At 37.9% G+C, this 17,483-nt stretch overlaps 1 protein-coding gene across 1 annotated transcript in view; it reads left to right on the top strand.

The window, feature by feature from the left end:
• CTPS2 (CTP synthase 2) overlaps positions 1-17,483 on the top strand; it is a 75,435-nt gene that overhangs the window by 1,365 nt on the left and 56,587 nt on the right. Inside the window, exons 2-9 of the mRNA XM_080361619.1 lie at positions 1,626-1,831; positions 4,088-4,258; positions 4,545-4,645; positions 5,619-5,735; positions 7,132-7,215; positions 10,598-10,678; positions 14,448-14,599; positions 14,852-14,984. Of these exons, the coding sequence (XP_080217745.1) occupies positions 1,666-1,831; positions 4,088-4,258; positions 4,545-4,645; positions 5,619-5,735; positions 7,132-7,215; positions 10,598-10,678; positions 14,448-14,599; positions 14,852-14,984 (1,005 nt within the window). The 5' untranslated portion in view covers positions 1,626-1,665. The remainder of the gene's footprint in view (positions 1-1,625; positions 1,832-4,087; positions 4,259-4,544; positions 4,646-5,618; positions 5,736-7,131; positions 7,216-10,597; positions 10,679-14,447; positions 14,600-14,851; positions 14,985-17,483) is intronic.

Genomic DNA, 17,483 nt, shown 5'->3' with positions numbered 1-17,483 from the left:
GAATGTAATGAGAATGCAGTAATGGGTGAGATACGCACAACATCATCGTGTTTCAGATGGGGTGAAGAAATGGTGGCAAAAATCTAGGCTTGTGTGAAAGACGGGTGAAGTGGGAGAATTGCAGGGACAGCATCAACAGCAGTCAGTGAGAACAGCAGATTATAGCAACAAGAAGGGCAATGAAGAATTTTTAATTAGGGTAGTAGTTGTCAGAAAATGTAGGAGGTGAGAGCATCTCCTTATCATCTGTTTTAGTAATTCTGGATCCCCTAACATTTGTACTCTTGCATGGTGCAAGGTAGCTTCAATACATTAGCATCTATTCAGTTTTAATTATCTAGTCTTCCTATAAACAATGACATTTTCAAGAGAGGAAGTTTCTGTATCTGAATAGCCATTGTTGATTATGGTAGTAGTATTGTAGAGCACTTTGAAATATGATTCTGTATCTGATAAATGCTTCAGCACCATAATATGCATTTCATTTTCATGTTTATGTCTTCAGGATACAGTGTTTGTGAGTACTCATAGTTGCAGTTCCTTCTTGTGAAGAGCCACTTATTTTGTGTTCTAGACAAGGAAGCAGAGACCCTGAGAAGCTGGCCATGTTGAAGGCCACATGCAGTAGTTCTCAGAGCTGTACTATCCAGGGTTGCTGTTCTCAATTCATGATGTTAAAATGTGTCAGAACATCAGATGTTTCTCTAAATCTGAAACTTTAAACAGATACAATGTTGCTTTATAGAACAGCATCAACTCTTACTCTGCATCATAGTCTGGAGATGTTCGGTGGTTAGTGGTTTTTTTTATTTGTTTGGGGTTTTTTGTTTGTTTGTTTGGTTGGGGGTTTTTTTGTTGTTTTGTTTTGTGTTGTGGTGTGTTTTTTTTTTTTCCCTCTCACAGGAATTACCTGGAGGGGGAGATTAGGTAAGCATGTAAAGAAAGGACTCCAGGCTCTCTATCAGTAATGTACTGTAGTATGAATACAGACATCTTGGTTTAGTTTTTCTTTCCTGGTCTCATATTGATCTGTCGGTTATTGTAAGTCTCTGTGGAATACTTGATATAGTCTGAGTTGGAGAAACAAAAGCTGCTTAAAAATGGAGTGGATGATGTAGCATTCTGATTTTAATAAGTATTTGAAGCCACAGTCACTATTCTTGAAGGTAAAGCTACTAGCTGGAGAATGTAAGTGTTGTGGCTGATGTAGCAATAAACAATATTTGAGCTAACTTGTCAAAACACATGTGAAATGGTTAACTTCTTCAATTTAGAAAGAATCCATAGTGAGATTCATCTTGCCTGACTTGTGATTCTGAAAGTTAGCTGACTTTTCCCATCACAGGAGAGTAACAGGTCGGATGATCTGTGCCTCTTTGGCCATTCCACAGGGCAGTGTGTTAAAATGGTATCTGTTTTGCAGCTGACTGTGGAGCAGACTTAGGCACTCAGCTTACTTATCAGTGTGTAAGCTCGGAGAGATGAACTGTACTCCCAGATTCCAAAATAGTGATTTTGTTGTCCATTTCTGAAGCTAATTTCATCTTACATTCTTTGCATACTGAGGCTGTGTTCTTTCCTGACATAAATTTGCATTAATCAGATGTACCTCTTTGTAATTTTAGATTCCCAGCTCAAGATCAGTGTGCTTGTGCTGATTTTCCGATGAAGTACATCCTGGTAACTGGTGGTGTCATCTCAGGCATTGGCAAAGGGATCATTGCAAGCAGCATTGGCACCATACTGAAATCATGTGGTCTACGTGTCACTGCAATCAAAATTGATCCTTACATAAACATAGATGCTGGAACCTTTTCACCATATGAACATGGTATGAAGGGTGTTGCTGTTCACTTTTGCATAAGTATTTGTATTCACAGTAATGTGGTGGGGGTTTTTGTTCATGTGATGTGTTTTTTTTAACAATAAAACAACAGTATGGTAGTTATTAGTAATTTTATAATCTATTTTGCAATGCAAATTTGTTCCTTAGTGTTCTCAAAGGCATTGTCTGCTCCAAGTAAAGAGAGAAGCCTGTTTGGTGAAGATACTTCTGTGAGCAGATGCTTTGTTCCTATAAAGTACCACTTTGGGAAAATCCTAGCTGTAGGCCTTGCTCAGTCAATGCTATCTTCAGTTAAACTTGATTAAAAAAAAAAAAAAAAAAGAACAGTACTATAAAACTATTTTGAAACTTAAGTCTTCAAGGGTTATTTGTGAATGCTATTACCTGGGTAAGTAGATTCTTACTTTGGTTGGTTAGGTCTTTAGGCTACGTTGGTTGTATTGACTACATTGCTGATGAGCTACAAGATAGTCTGATGTGCATTTATAATTTTGAATGTTCCTTCAGCTGTCTGTCTTGCTACTCGTACATTTACTGAAAATAGCGGTTTTCAATGTTCCAAAGTACATTCAGCCACTAGATATTGCTAATTATTTTTATTTGTTGGATTTTGTCTGTTTGTTTTAGTCTAGACTGAAATTTTTGGAACTGGAAATAAATGTCTTAGTCTCCTGAACTGAAAAAAAGACCACTTTTTAAGTGGAAGAAGAACACAGCACACCAGGCCTCCCTCAAAAAGCCAAATTTGACTAATCCAGTAGTCCTGCACGTTCAGAAGTGCATCTGGTGCTACTTAGGCAGTTGACTGAGGAAGTTCTGCCTTTATCTTTGGCAGTAAGACTCCTGCAATCACTTGAGATTGGGAGGATGTACTCCTCCCCTGGCTCCAGGTACACGGCAGAGGGGACACTATGGCATGTAATTCCAATGTGATTTTTTTTTTTTTCCCCTCTGCTTTTGATTTTCTTACTGCTTGTGAAAAAACAATGACTTGCTGGGTAGTAAACAGAAATGCATACAACCCAGAATGCCAAGCCTCTTGTTAGCATTTTGGCAGAAATGGGATTGAGTCAAAGGATTTTAATTTGGTGATTTCCAGATAGCTAAAGAGTATTTTTAATAATATAACTTTTTATTCTTCGAAGACCTGCTTGTGAGAAATGTTGGTTCCACTCTGTGTCTGTTGGCTTAAATGATAATTTAGTAGTGCAGATGAGGTACTCGGTGCCTCACAGGATCTTCCACTCCATTGTACACAATGTGGTGTTCTTGAAACTGTTCACTGAAGGAGAATGTTGTATATTGGTGAGATATATATTTCTGTAGTCCATTCTGTGCCTTCAGGGGGGTTGCTTTTTTTCTTTTTTCTTTTTTTTTTTTTTGACTCCTTCTGCACTGCTCCCATAATTTGTTTAGCCATTGAATCATTGGGTCATGGCAAAGTGTTTTATGGTTTTTTGAAAGAGCCTTATCTTAGGATCTAGGAACTTCAGTTCCTTCAGAAGTTCATTAGTTTCAGAGTCTAGAGACTCTCTAGAGGTCTAAGAAAAGTCTGAGCCTGAAGGATATCTTCATCAGATTTTTCAGAGTCAGAAATAAACCTTGCTGTGGACATAATGAACCAAATATATAGAAAATGAAAGAACTGAATGAGAAATAGTGATCACATTTGAAGAAGCATTTATGTTCATCATGACTTTACCCCTGACTCAAGCCTTAATTGTTAATATAGATACAACCAACAAAAATTTATAGTGAAGCACTTTGAACATCCATAATGGTTCATGCTTATAAAAGCATGGTTTTTGTCTGCTGTGTGTAAATTAATATTTTATTTGTTGTTGATTCACGATTCATAGAGATTGCTTTCTTCCAATCAAGGATTGTACCATACTGTTAAAATACTGGCTAAATATTTTAAGTCACTTAAATATTTTGGCAACATAACTCATTTGCAAAACTATTTGGGACTGAGGGGCAGGAATTCAATGTAAAAGTAGTAACTCTGATATTAAGTCACACAGAATGACAATGCAGATTGATTTGCATCATGTGCTTTATTGATCATCGTCGTATATATCATTGTGGTATGTCACGTAAAAAAAAATCTTCAATTTTAGGATGATTGTGATATTCCTCCTCTGTGCTTAATTTCTGATTATTTGGTTGCTTTCCTGTCTATTAAGATTTTCCTTCTAAACTTTCCTATACTATTTTGAAAAAATTTCCTTTTCTTTTTAGGTGAAGTTTTTGTATTGAATGATGGTGGAGAAGTTGACTTAGATTTGGGAAATTATGAGAGATTTTTGGACATCAATCTCTATAAAGATAACAACATCACCACTGGGAAGATATATCAGCATGTCATTAATAAAGAAAGACATGGTGATTACCTGGGAAAAACTGTTCAAGGTGATATTTTTAATTCTGTGGCATACTAGTCTATTCAATCTTCACAAAAGAATGATCAAGAAGCAGCTGCTTTTTACTGCATCTTCTTATTCCTTTCTCCTTCTCAAGACATATGGACAGATTCCTGTAATCTTGGACTTCTAGGTTCAAGGAAGGAGGAACAGAAAAAAGAGCTAATAGTTTCCTTTTGATTTTTGTGTTAATTTCCCCCCTTTTGCATGCCAAACCTGGTATATGGGCCTGAAATAAGATATGCCTGCCTTGCTTCTTTTGCTTTGTCTTGTAGTTGTTCCACACATCACTGATGCAGTTCAGGAATGGGTAATGAATCAGGCAAAAGTTCCAGTGGATGATGACAGAAAAGAGCCACAAATTTGTGTAATCGAGGCAAGTATGGAACCTTTTAGGATACATATCCACAGTGAACACAAAGAACTAGCTTGCTATCTCTTTGCCACTTACTGTAAAAAGGTCAGGCTGAAGTTTTATGGAGAGCAGCAATGCAATGACACGTTTTATATTCTTTGATTTGTTCTGAAAATGATAGGAATGGTCTTATCCCTACAGCTTCTGTTTACTTTACTAAATCCCTTCTAGAACACTGCTGAAACCAAATTGCTTAAGAGTTTATTAATTTATAAAATTAAAGCAGCCTGGGTAAACAAAAATATGCAATTCTGTCAGAAACCACTTGGTGGCATAGAAAGATCATTCTGAAATACCACTATTTCACAAGACTTGTGTGCTAAACACTGTTTGATTCAGTGCTTAGTCTACTACAGGTCTTTGTGTCTTTGAAAGATAACTGATTTCTGTCTTTATGAATAAGTTTGGTCATGGACTTATTCTTGGGTTTTGGTTTGGTTATAAGTATCTAAAGTTTTATAATGTGAATTGCTATTTCGTATTGTCCGTATGACATTTATTGACATTGGAAAGCTATAATAGTATTGCTAAATGTCTGTATCTTGTTGATTGCAACTATTCATTAATCCAAGAAAGTTTTCTGTAGAAAAACCTTCACATCAGCTTAACTATTGATTACTTGCTCACCACTTTGAAAGCAGTGAACATCGTGTGAAAGTGTGTATTATTCAGTAGTACCACACATCTTCCCATAAGAAGCTTATGTCTATGGTGTAAACTGAGTATAACAAAACTGAAAATTGTCACATGCTTTCCACAGGAAAATGTGCAGAACAGATAAGGATTCTTTGCAGAGTACGCCTGCAAATTTACATTGTAAATTTTTTTAAGACTCTAATTTCAGAAAAATTGTTGAATATGTAGGAGGTAGACATTTTTTTTTCTTTTGTTTTTGTTTTCTGCCATCCTGACAGATCCAAACTTTCTTTTTCAGTTGGGTGGAACCATTGGAGACATTGAAGGAATGCCATTTGTTGAAGCATTTAGACAGTTTCAGTTCAAAGCAAGAAGAGAGAATTTCTGTAATATCCATGTTAGTCTAGTGCCACAGGTAAGTTATTAAAATTAATAAAATATATTTTACTCTGTGTTTGGCTCCATAAATTTTTTACTTCCCTGATTAACTGTTTCATGCTGGAGTGTTTTAGAGGCAGAGATATGAAACCCAGCCACACTGGGGTAAATAAAGGCTTTGATAATTACTGATGTGAGAATCTGTTTTAATGTTGTAAGTTAACCAAAAAAAAAAAATCAACACCAATTTAGCAAGAAGGCTAAATATACTTGTGTTTTGCTCTGGAAGGTGTTGGCACCTTATGAAACCAGTAAGAAAGGCACTCATACTCTCTAAGGTATTGCTAAAGTTCTAGTAGAGCTAACACTATAGAACGGTATAAATCATCTTACGTCCCTTTAGGTGGTGGGAAGCCCATGTGATGTAATGTTGAACGGCCCTGCCATGCAACATAATGGGCAGACTGCATCCATAGAAGAGTCTCCTCTTCCAATCACTTGAGCGAATAGATAATTTCCTTAGAAGGAAGCAACTGTATCATTTTCACTATCAAACAGAAAGGATGTTTATGTAAGAACTTCTTACTGTATGTTTAGATGACATGCAGGGCCGCGCAGGGTGTGTAATGGTGGGTGCTGAGTGGAAGCTGCCTGTGGCTGAGCTTGTCCTGCTGCCAAGGGGGTTGTGCAGCACAGGCCTGGGCCTCCTCAGGGGAACTCTGGTGTGGATCACTGACTGCTTGAGGTACAATGGGCCTCTAGTCAGTAACAACTTTTTGTACAGGGCTAAATGTATTTTTCCATTCAGACTCTATATTTTACTCTACAAATAGATTTTCTTATTATTTTAAGAAGTAATTATTAATTGAGGAGGATTTTGGGAAGCAAAGGTTGGTAATGATGGTATGGTTGCACCTTGTGCACCTTGTATAGATAAAAAGAGAATTTTAAAGCACTGCAGCTATGGATTAGAGCTATTGATCAGCAATCAATGAGATTGATTCTCTGTAGATGAGAACAGAATTATTTATTACAGCTGATTATTTCCAAGAACATCACTGAAGGCTTTGTGCTATGTTGGACACTCTCCATTTATTAGGAGAATCCAACTTTTGGAATATTATTCTTCTCCTACCTGAATCAATCACATTGAAACTTTTCCTTGGTAAGAAAAGAAAACAAAAAAACCAACCAACCAACCAACCAACAAAACCTCAGAATAAACCTGACCTGAGTTAGGGTCATGTGGTTTCTTCACAGAATTTCTTATATCGGTAATACTGTGGTGACATTTCTGTTTCTGACATATTGTGACTGGATATGCTTACTTCCTGCAAGTATTATTACCTGCAATGACTTTTCTCTTTTAACCTGTAACTGCTCTGTTAGTAGATTTTAGTTGCTATTTGAGCTTTCAAAATATGTCTTTCCAGCCTAATGCCACTGGTGAACAGAAGACAAAACCAACACAGAACAGTGTTCGAGCACTGAGGGGTCTAGGCTTGTCTCCAGATTTGGTGAGTCAATAAATACAGCTTTTTATTTACAGATCACCTGTCAGTGTCCTTGCATAACCTGTGTTTGAAGTATAAGCCTTAGCTGTCTCATGAGAGACAAGAATTTTTGAAGATCATAGAATTATTTTGGTTGGAAAAGACCTTTAAGATCATAGAGTCCAATTGTTAACCTAACACTGCCAAGTCCACCTCTGAGATATGCAGCATGTACGCTGCACTACTTCACTAAAGCCACGAGAAATCAAATTACTGCAATTTACTCTTAAGTTTAGTTAATTCAGCTAACTCCTTGCAATATCTTGGGACTGTAGCTGTGTTCTTCTTCGAAAGGGATCTTAGCAGAAAAATCCTTCTGCATTGCTAAAAATAATCTCAAGTCTCTGTTCACTTTATGGGAAGAATGCTTCTGACTTCTAACATTCTCTCACAAGTTTCTTTTTATGCATGATTAGGAAGAAACAATCCTCCTATTGAAGTACAGCCTTTAAAAATATTCCTGTTTGGAAATATAAAACATGTGGATGAATCTTCAAAGTAAGGTTCCTCAATTTCTTTCTTGTGTTGGACTTGCATTGCATAGTATATTGAACCTAAAGCCAGCAAGTTTCACCTCATGCCAGTTGGTAAATGATTACAAATGTTCAACTCCTTCCATTCTTTCTCCCCAGTGCTCCATTAATGAGTATGTGCACATTACGTGGATGCAGTGTTTGTCTCCCTGTCACTTCTCCTTGGGACCAGAGAGGAGAAATAAATAGATTGTTGTAGCTCCCTGTTGTGATACCTGTCTGCCATTGGAGATGTTAACCTGCTTGGTCAAGTGTTGATAGCACTGAAGCCAGGGCAGCACAACTTCAAATGCCAGTACAACCCCAGTTCAAATTTATGCTTCATATTTTCCTGAGCTGAAGACATTCTCTGTTTCTAGGTCTGCTTCAGGAGCAGAAAAAGACATTTTCGCCCTTTTGCCTGAAGCTGCTTGTTAAGTCAAAGAATATTTTCCAAAGTTGGTTCTGGAAGCTGTTGAGCAGTTTCCACTCCCATAAAGTCCACTGGGAGAAAAAACACCCTTGCCCTTCTAAGAAATGAAAGAGTAGTCAGAATAGTCACTGCTTCTGTGTAATATTTGTATCCTCAAAAAGGAAAAGATTATTCTTAAAAGGATACTCACGCAACTAAATCTTGTGTTGTGCTTCTGTCTTGGTTTTTTTTTTTTTTTTTAAACTCTTACATTTTTACATTTATAAAAAGCATGTCTATAACTACAAAACAAATGTATAAATAGGATATATGAAGGATGTGTTAGGTAGCTTCACATTCTTGTGACCTGGAAACTGTAATCAGCTTGTGGAGGGAAAGACTTTCATTAATGCAATGCTGTTCTATATTCCAAGCTTCAGGGCCTAAATGTCAAAATCCCTCTTGAGGTACTAATTGCATATGGAAAATTGCATGATTTTTGAAGGCCCGTAAGATAATTGCTGGTGCCTGACTTTTTTTTTTTTTTTTTTTCCCTCCAAATTAATTTTTTAAAGCCTGGTAAGTGTGTGTGGAATAAAAGGAAAACAGGCTAATGTAGTCACTTTCTCACATCTTGAGTTCTTGCCTGGGGCAGCTCTGGGACTGCCAGAAGTGCAGTACTTTTTATATATATATATTTTAGCCACTGCTGTTGACCACTAAAGCATAGAGAGATTACACTTTGAGCAAAGCCTCTTGGTGCTGTTATAAATTTGCTTGGGCGCTGCTTCAAGAAAACCTGTAAACTGTGTGGTTGCTTTCCTGGGCAGGGGCCCAAGGCCAAGAGCACATGGGGAAGCTCCTAAACGGCAGTCAGGATGGCTTCCTTCATGAGCTGAGCTGCCAGGCTGCTGAGCTAAGCTTGGCTGTACTTGTTAATACCTGCTGCCTCACTGTCTGCTCACAGACTTCCCCAAGGTGGTGTGCTGGGCCATCCTCTGCTGTGTATGTACAGGAGCCTTTCTGTTCCCCATGGCGTGTTGCAAACACTTCATGAATATGCTACATCTGCAGTTGTAATGGACTCTCTTACAGCATTTTGAAAACTGCTTATATTTTCATCAGTGCTACCCTATTCAACTAAGTTGTTCCTCATCTTTGCATTATGTTCCTTTGAGATGTACCTCTCCCACTGTTGTAGTTTCGTATTTTCATGCTGATTCTGACACTTTTAATTTCTGTGACTTCATCAACTTTAAATTTGTCTCAGCAAGCAATGATAGGTTTCAAAGTGGATTTATTCACGTGCTCATACTGTTAAGGTTTATGAATTATGCCTTCAAACAGTACCTAGTTTTTAAGTATGTTTTGCTTAATCAAATAGAATGTACAAATTGTTTCATAATTCTTTTTTGTTTATTAGAATGTACACTTAATTTCCCCTTTATACTTGGCATTGTTTTTCCGTTTCTAGAATATCTTGCAAGGATAGGGGAAGTTAATTAATCTTCATCAAAATTGGTGTAGCTAAGCTGCGTTCTAGGAAGGTGAGCAAAGGTCAGCTACAAGTTCTTGAACAAAAAAGGCTTAATGCATAAAGTAGTTGCATTTGCTAGAAAGATGGGGAAAATAATGAATTAATTGTTTAACAAGATCATTCTACTTTCTGTTATACTTTCAGGATTCAAAATAAATTCAGGTAGCAGACTTAATAATCAACAGACACATTGCGAAAGCAGCTCTGCATTTTGGGCTAGTAGCCTGAAGTTATGTAATGCAAAAAAATTTCTTACAACAAACACCAAAGCACATGCTTATTTTCGTTGTTGGTAAAAATTATCAATGTTTTGTAAACTTCTTGAGTTGTACACATATCAGCAAAGTAATAGAATAATTGCACCAGGAAAAAACTCATGAGATTATGAAACGGTTTCCTTATCTTCAGCTTCCTTTTTATCATGGTGTGCAAATCAAGAATTACTAAAAGGTGCTGAAGTACTGAAATAGTAGAAAACATGCATATAAGCTAAGTATTTTTGGTCAAATTTAGCTGGTAAAGTCATATTATTTCTTTCGATTCATCATATTATTCACATTTATAGAACTCCTAGATGTTAGGTAAAGATTATTACAATAGTAGCTGTAAGAAAGGAGAACATAAGGAAGCAGTATTACAGAGAATGCTAAAGAAAGATTAATAAAAGGGGGTCAGTATAGGCAGGTGACCGATTTACTTCTGCCATGCTAGCAGGTATTTGTGAACTATGATATATTGTACAACTCCAAAAGAGGTGAGTGGAAAAAAAAGTGCATTTGTTTGTGCTGTGCTTCCAAAGGAGACTGATTTCTTCATGAACAGTATTGAGGATCTTCTATTGGTTTATCCAGTAAATATTTAAGATTTTTCCTTCTGTTATGACAGATTGTCTGCAGAAGTGCAAAACCTATAGAAATGGCAGTAAAGGAGAAGATTTCCATGTTTTGCCATGTGGAGCCTGAGCAGGTCAGTACTTTAATATTTTATTTGTTATTATTTAAATATGTAAAAGCTTCCAAATATTTCTGTTCATTTCTATTTTCATCTGGAGACTGTTTCATTAATATGTAATTTTTTTCACATTTTTTATCTTGCTATGATGTACACTACAATGCTTGAAAATTATCGGGAGTTTATATGTCAAATTTTATGTCAAACAGCCATTAACAACTTAAGTGCATGTTATGCAAAAAGTTAATAAAAGGAATAGATTTTGAGTGCATCGTTAATTGCTATAGATAGTTTTGAAAAGTGTGCAGTTTAAAGTTATGGTTGGTTATTGTCCATAAATCATCTCAGGTGCTTATAATGATGGGTGAACAAAGTGTGGTTAAAGCCAGGGATTTTGCTTATGCTCATGGATCATCAAAGCCACGTGAACACTCTTATTGTGATAATATGTAATAGACTTTTCATGCCATTTAATATGCTTAGAACATTTACTGTGTAGTTACGGATGTGTTATAATTCACATGTCATTTTGACCTTAATAGTTTCTGTGATTAATTGCTATTCAAATACTAATTTTGATAAATGAAATGCTCTTTAATATTTTTGCAAATGAAAGCATTTTATTCTTCAGTGTAATGGATGGTATTAAAGTGATAATAAATGCCAACAGTTATGTTATGTTTCAAATATTTATCAGTGTTGACTGACCTTTCTGCAGGTGTGTAAGAAAAATCTTTTTATAGTAAGATTCCAGATGAGGACATAGAGGGCAGTGTGGCCATTACTTCTCCCGCTTGTTTCCATCTTACTATCTGTGGAAGACAATGCTCTTGAGTGAGCTTGTGGAAAATCCTTCAGAAATGCTTTTGTGGTTCCTCTCCAGCCAGAGAGAGACAAATGGAAGTTCAATCAAATGAAAGTGGTGTGTGTGCTTTTCTGGCACATAAGCATCTACATAACCAGACCCCATCTGCAGTTATTACGCCAGTCTAACTGGACCAAGAGTCCCATGTGGAACTGAACCTCCCTAAGAGCATCCTGGCAGGGAGGGAACTGTCTTCATGGCACTTTTTTCAAAGTTCAGTCTTTCAGGATAGCAGCTCAGTCACAGGTTTCATGAGAAGTTGAGTATATGAGCCTGGGCGGAGTGCTGCATTCTTTCTGTGCTGTTCTGGCTGGCTCAAATGTCTGTCCAGAGCACTGCATCGTGTAATAAATATGAGTCCTTGCCAGTTAGACCCAGTGGATTGAACTGGGATGCTGCTGGGTGCCATACTGTCTTGCAGCCTTATTTTTTTTTTTCTTTCCCCTTTTCATGACTATATTCATCATAATTCTGCAGAGCCATTCTGAAGTCTTCTGTGTGTCTTAAAATTAATGAACCACTTCTGAATTTCAGAAGACACTGGCCACTTGTCTATATATTCCCTAGAACGATCCTAGATTTCTTATGAAGGATTAGATGCATCATCAGTCTTGTTCCTGGAACTATATGCAATGCCAGTGGAGAGGAAGCTACAGTTTGTTTTTTGTCTAAAACAATGTTTTACAATCATCTCAAGGGGATCAATCTTTTCAGTGCACACTTCCCATTTATTTTCCGTTGTAGAATCACAGAATAATGGAGGTTGGAAGGGAGGTTATCTGGGCCAACTCCCCTGCTGAAGCAGGACCACTTAGAGCCAGTTGCCATGGACCATTATTTAGACAACTTTTTAATATCTCCAAGGATGGTGACTCCACAACATTCTTGGGCAGCCTGTGTCAGTGCCTGGTCACCCTCACAGTGAAAAAGTGTTTCCTGGTGCTTAGAGGGAACCTCATGTGTTTCGGTTTGTGCTCATTGATCTTATCCTATTACTGGGCACCACTGAAGAGGGCCTGGCACCATCTTTGCATGTTTCTCTCAGGTATTTCTATACATTGATGAGATTTTTCCATCTCCACCCCAAAATCCTTTTCCAAGCTGAACAGTCCCTGCTCTCTCAGTCGTTCCTCATAGGAGAAATGTTCCAGTTGGTTAAGCACCTTTGTGGATCTCTGTAGTCCATGGACTCTTCCCAGTATGTCTATGTCTCTCTTGTACTGGCGAGCACAGAACTGGACTGAGGACTCTAGGTGTGGCCTCATCAGTTCTGGATAGAGGGGAAAAATCACATCTCCTGGCCTGCTGGCAACATCCTCCTAATGCAGTCCAGGATACTGTTGGTTGGCTCATGTTCAACTTGGTGTCCACCAGGATGCACAGGTCCTTTTCTGCCAAGCTGCTTTCACACTGGGTGATCCCCAGCATCTATTGGTGCCTGGGGTTGCTCCTACCCATGTGCAGGACTTTGCACTTCCCTTTGCTATACTTCATGAGGTTCCTGTCAGCCCATTTCTCCTGCCTGTTGGCAGGATGGCAGCACAACCCTCTGGTGTATCAGCCACTCCCGCCATGTTGGGATCATCTGAAAATTTGCTGAAGGTATGCTCTGCCCCATCATCCAGATTATTAATGAAGATGTTGAACAGGACTGGACCCAGTACTGACACCTGGGGTACACTGCTGGTTAATGGCTTTCAACTAGACTTAGTGCTGCTGATGACCACCCTCTGGCCCTGGCCATTCTGCCAGTTTTCTTCGCTGTCTGCTCATCCAGCCCATACATTAACAGGTCGTCTATAAAGATCTTAAAGGAGACTGTGTTAAAAGCCTTCCTGAAGTCCAGGTAGACAATATCCACTGCTCTTCTCTCATCTACCAGGCCAGTCACTTCATTGTAGTAGTTTATCATGTCGTTCAAGTATACCTCCTGGTTGTAAATCCATATTGACTACTTCTGATGATTTTCTTGTCTTTTGCGTGCCTGGAAATGATTTCGAGGACTGCCATAACTAGTCCATAAGGACCACATGCTATTTTGTCCACAGACTTCTTCGAAGTGGATTTTTTTTTTAGTTTGCTTTTATCAAGTGAGTCCCCTCTCCTTGCTTCAATGTACATACTGCCAAAACAAAAGCAAAAAAGTGTCTTCAGCTTGTTTTAGGATTATAACAGTCTCCATAGTCAGCATGGCTGTAACCTAGAGCGGCTAGGGATTCTTAATGTCAGTATCTGTAGGTTGGTAGCTGCCAAGTTTGGAATAACAGTTGGAAAAGCCATATTCCTACTGTTGGAGGGCTGTGATTATCCTATGCTTTTTGCCGTTGAATGAGCACATAAAGAGACATGGCGCTGAATGCATGTGTACATACTTATGTGATGAACAGAAGTAACTCAAGGATAACTGAGTATCCTTTACTTCTCCTGTGTATCAGGGAAGAGGACACTTCTGCTCAGGAGTCTGAACTCTGCAGTCTCATGTAAGCCAAGTGCAATGAACTTAACTGCCAGCAGCTTGGACATGGTTTATACATGTGTCCTTAACTAAATGGTCCTTGAATTGTCTATACTCATTAATTAACTACATAACCTAATTCACTAACACAATTCTTTTATGAGACTTTATCGCAACCTAATTGGGTCTGTTTTGTTAGGTCCCATTTGTGTTCTTTCTTTCCCAGTTAATATTCTTCAAGTGTATAAGAGAGGCAAAAATAATATTAGCAAACATTACTGCTTTTGGGGCCAGAAGTTTCCATTAAAACTGATGTGTTGATAGGCTTGACAAGCTATTTTCGTGTGATGAAACATGCTTTTACCTTTTGGGTAACTTATTTCTTGTGTACAAAAAAATAGAATGTATGTTTCCTGTGAAAAATATTTAGATAAGCCTTTTATGTTATGCTTTTTTCTTGTTAGGTAATATTTATCCATGATGTTTCTTCCACTTACCGAGTACCAATCCTGTTGGAAGAGCAAGGCATCATTAAGTACTTCAAACAGAGGTTAAATTTACCTATTGATGACCAACCAAGTGATCTTCTGATGAAATGGAAGAAAATGGCTGACAGGTATTCTATCTTCTGCTGCTTTTTCTAGAGGTGTTTTAATTCAAGTTGGGTTTTCAGCTGCTGTGAAATCACCAAGCTGGACTGGGCTCAGTAACATACTGCTGATTAACACCTGCGAATAGTCTGGGTTTAAAAACATTGTCAGTTTTGAGTTTTAGAAGATGTTTTGTAAAGTTAAGGAAAAAGCAAACACTGTTAAAATGTTTTCTTTATGAAAATTGGTGTAATAACTGAGAAACTTGTTTTTGTCAGATACGAAAGGTTGCTGAAGGTGTGTTCCATAGCTCTCGTTGGCAAGTACACAAAACTAAGTGATTGCTATGCATCTGTCTTCAAGGCGCTGGAACACTCTGCGCTGGCAATTAATCACAAACTGGATTTAATGGTGAGGAAATATCTGGATATTGCTTTCAGGAATACTTTGAATATACTTTTCTAGTTCCCATCATGTAAGGCAGTTTGAATTTATGTGGAAATTAGAAAATGAATTGTGCAGATAAGTACAGACCGGCCTAGCACTTCATGTTTTTAAATAAGTGTTTACGGATTTAATTACTTTATTTGGAATGAAACTTTTTTGAAAGGAATGCTGCAAAATTACCTAAAACTGGATCTGATGAAAAAGCATACTTTACCTGCAAATTTATATTTACTGTCAAAGGTAGGTTTCACTTGTTCTCATGAGACTACTTATCATGTTAATAAGATTAGCTTAAAGAGAGGAGAAAACAGGTAAATTGGAAAGAGTTTGTCTTTAAATCCACTGCCAGAAGCTGTTGCTCTTCATTTCAGTTAATATTCTGAGAGCCATCCAATTTATTTTCAGCAGGATTCTAATGATATCAAAATTGGCCCATAAGCTTAGTTTCTCCAAGGCAGTAGTTCCTCAAATATAGGACTGTCGAGGGACCTAATTTGTCTCGTGTTGATGAGAATAGAAAGTTGATCTGCACAGGGAAAAACTGTTACCAGCTTTCTCACAGGTGGAGCTATCAGTTTCCATTGCTGGGTTTTGTTGCCAGGAATGGCAAATCTAAGGCAGAGAAGCAATGTGGAAGTGTGTATTATTTTCACTTAATGGGTACAGGGGACATTTTGTCAACTTGCAGTAGCGAAAGAGAAATAAATGATTGCAAAGTATCAGCACAACATGCTGCTTTAGAGTGATTAATTAAATGACATAAGATAAATTGATCAAAGTGGGCATTTGCAGGCTGTACTGCACTCAGTAGATTTTGGTCTCTACCTCTCTCTGATCAAAGCAGATTTGTATATTTATGCACTTCGGTAACTGCTGATAAAAAAAAATAGAAGATATTAGAGTAGAAAGTGGACAATTTACATGCAATCCACTCCTTGTCCCTTCATCACAATTTCAACAACAGAAATTCCCCACGATCATTCTGCTCTTTGCTTTCTAGCAATGCTCAGTCCATGTTTTACCCATTAGCTCTCCAAATTGCTATCTTTATATTGAATTCCTCATGCCCTAGGTTGGGTGTGAAAGAAGACTGTAGTAGGTTGTCCTTGGTTGGATGCTAGATGCCCCTCAAGCATCCCTATTACATCCCTTGTCAGTAGGACATGGCAGGGAAAAAATAAGATGGAAAAGAACTCATGGATCAAGATAAAGGCAGTTTAATAAAGCAAAATGAAAGGCTCTGTGTGGAAGCAAAGGAAAACAAAACATTAATTTTCTACTTCCTATTAGCAGGTGAGGTCCAGCCACTTCCCAGGAAGCAGGGCTTCAGTATGGGTACCAGTTGCTCCAGAAGGCAAATGTCATAATAACGAATGCTCCGTTCCTCCTCCCCATTTTTTCTTAGCTTTTATTGCTAATTAGATGGCATATGGTATGGAATATACCTTTGGTCAGTTTGGGTCAGCTGTCCTGGCTTTGTCCCCTCCCAAGATAATGCCCACCCCCAGCCTATTGGGTGTGAGGGGGAAATGTTGGAGAAACAGGTTTGGTGCCGTGAGAGCACTGCCCAGCAGAAGCCAAAACACTGGTGTGTTAACAACACCTTGCAAGCTACCAACACAAAGCACAGCACTATGGGGACTGCTGTGGGCAAAATTAACTTCATCTCAGCCAGACCAAATAGCCAGTGATATTTCCAGTGTCTTTTGGGAGAAGACAGTTAAGTTCCCTAAACCATGAACACTGAGTACTAAAGGAGTTTCTCATATCAGAAACCTGGTAGCAAATTTCAGTTTGCTTGAGAACATAATGAAGTGCGTTGATTTATTCTCTGGGAAGTGCCAAGAGGCCCTTCCTATTCAGAGAAAAGGAAAAAAAAAAAAACCCAGAAACTATGTATCTGAGTGTCCTTCTAGGTAAGGTATGCTGGATGTTGAATAGTATAGAGACAAAGAACTGGTTGCTACCTGTCATGTAAAACATCTAGGAAACTGCTCAAGAAAATAAAATAACTTGATGTTTAGTAAGAGGAAATATTTTTCTACATACTAAGGAACTTATGCATTGTGTTCACTGCTAAAAAGTATCTCTGAAAATCTAAGGACCAGGCAAAATTAAAGTAAACTTTATGTGTTTATGTGACTAAGAAGCCAATTGGTAGGCATAATAGAAAATATAAAACAAAACTGCCAGAAACTCAGCTTAGGGAAGAAATTGCTTATGTTTTAAGGCTAAAGCTGTCTCCTTTCATTTGAAGGGAAAGGGGAGGTGGTATAATGGAAGAAAAAAAATCTGCTTGTAGAAAATAGATAAGCTTTCCTCCACAATATGTTTTCTTCCACAATACATGTAGACATATAGTTGGGAAGTACTTGAACCAGTTAGACATACACAGGTCCATGGGACCAGACAAAATGCATCTCAGAGTGCTGAGGGAGCCATCTGGTGTCATCATGAGGCCAC

The sequence above is a fragment of the Nesoenas mayeri genome, assembly GCF_963082525.1.
Source record: "Nesoenas mayeri genome assembly, chromosome: 1".
In the NCBI taxonomy this organism is placed as follows: domain Eukaryota; kingdom Metazoa; phylum Chordata; class Aves; order Columbiformes; family Columbidae; genus Nesoenas; species Nesoenas mayeri.
This window is presented reverse-complemented; position numbering and strand designations above follow the sequence as displayed.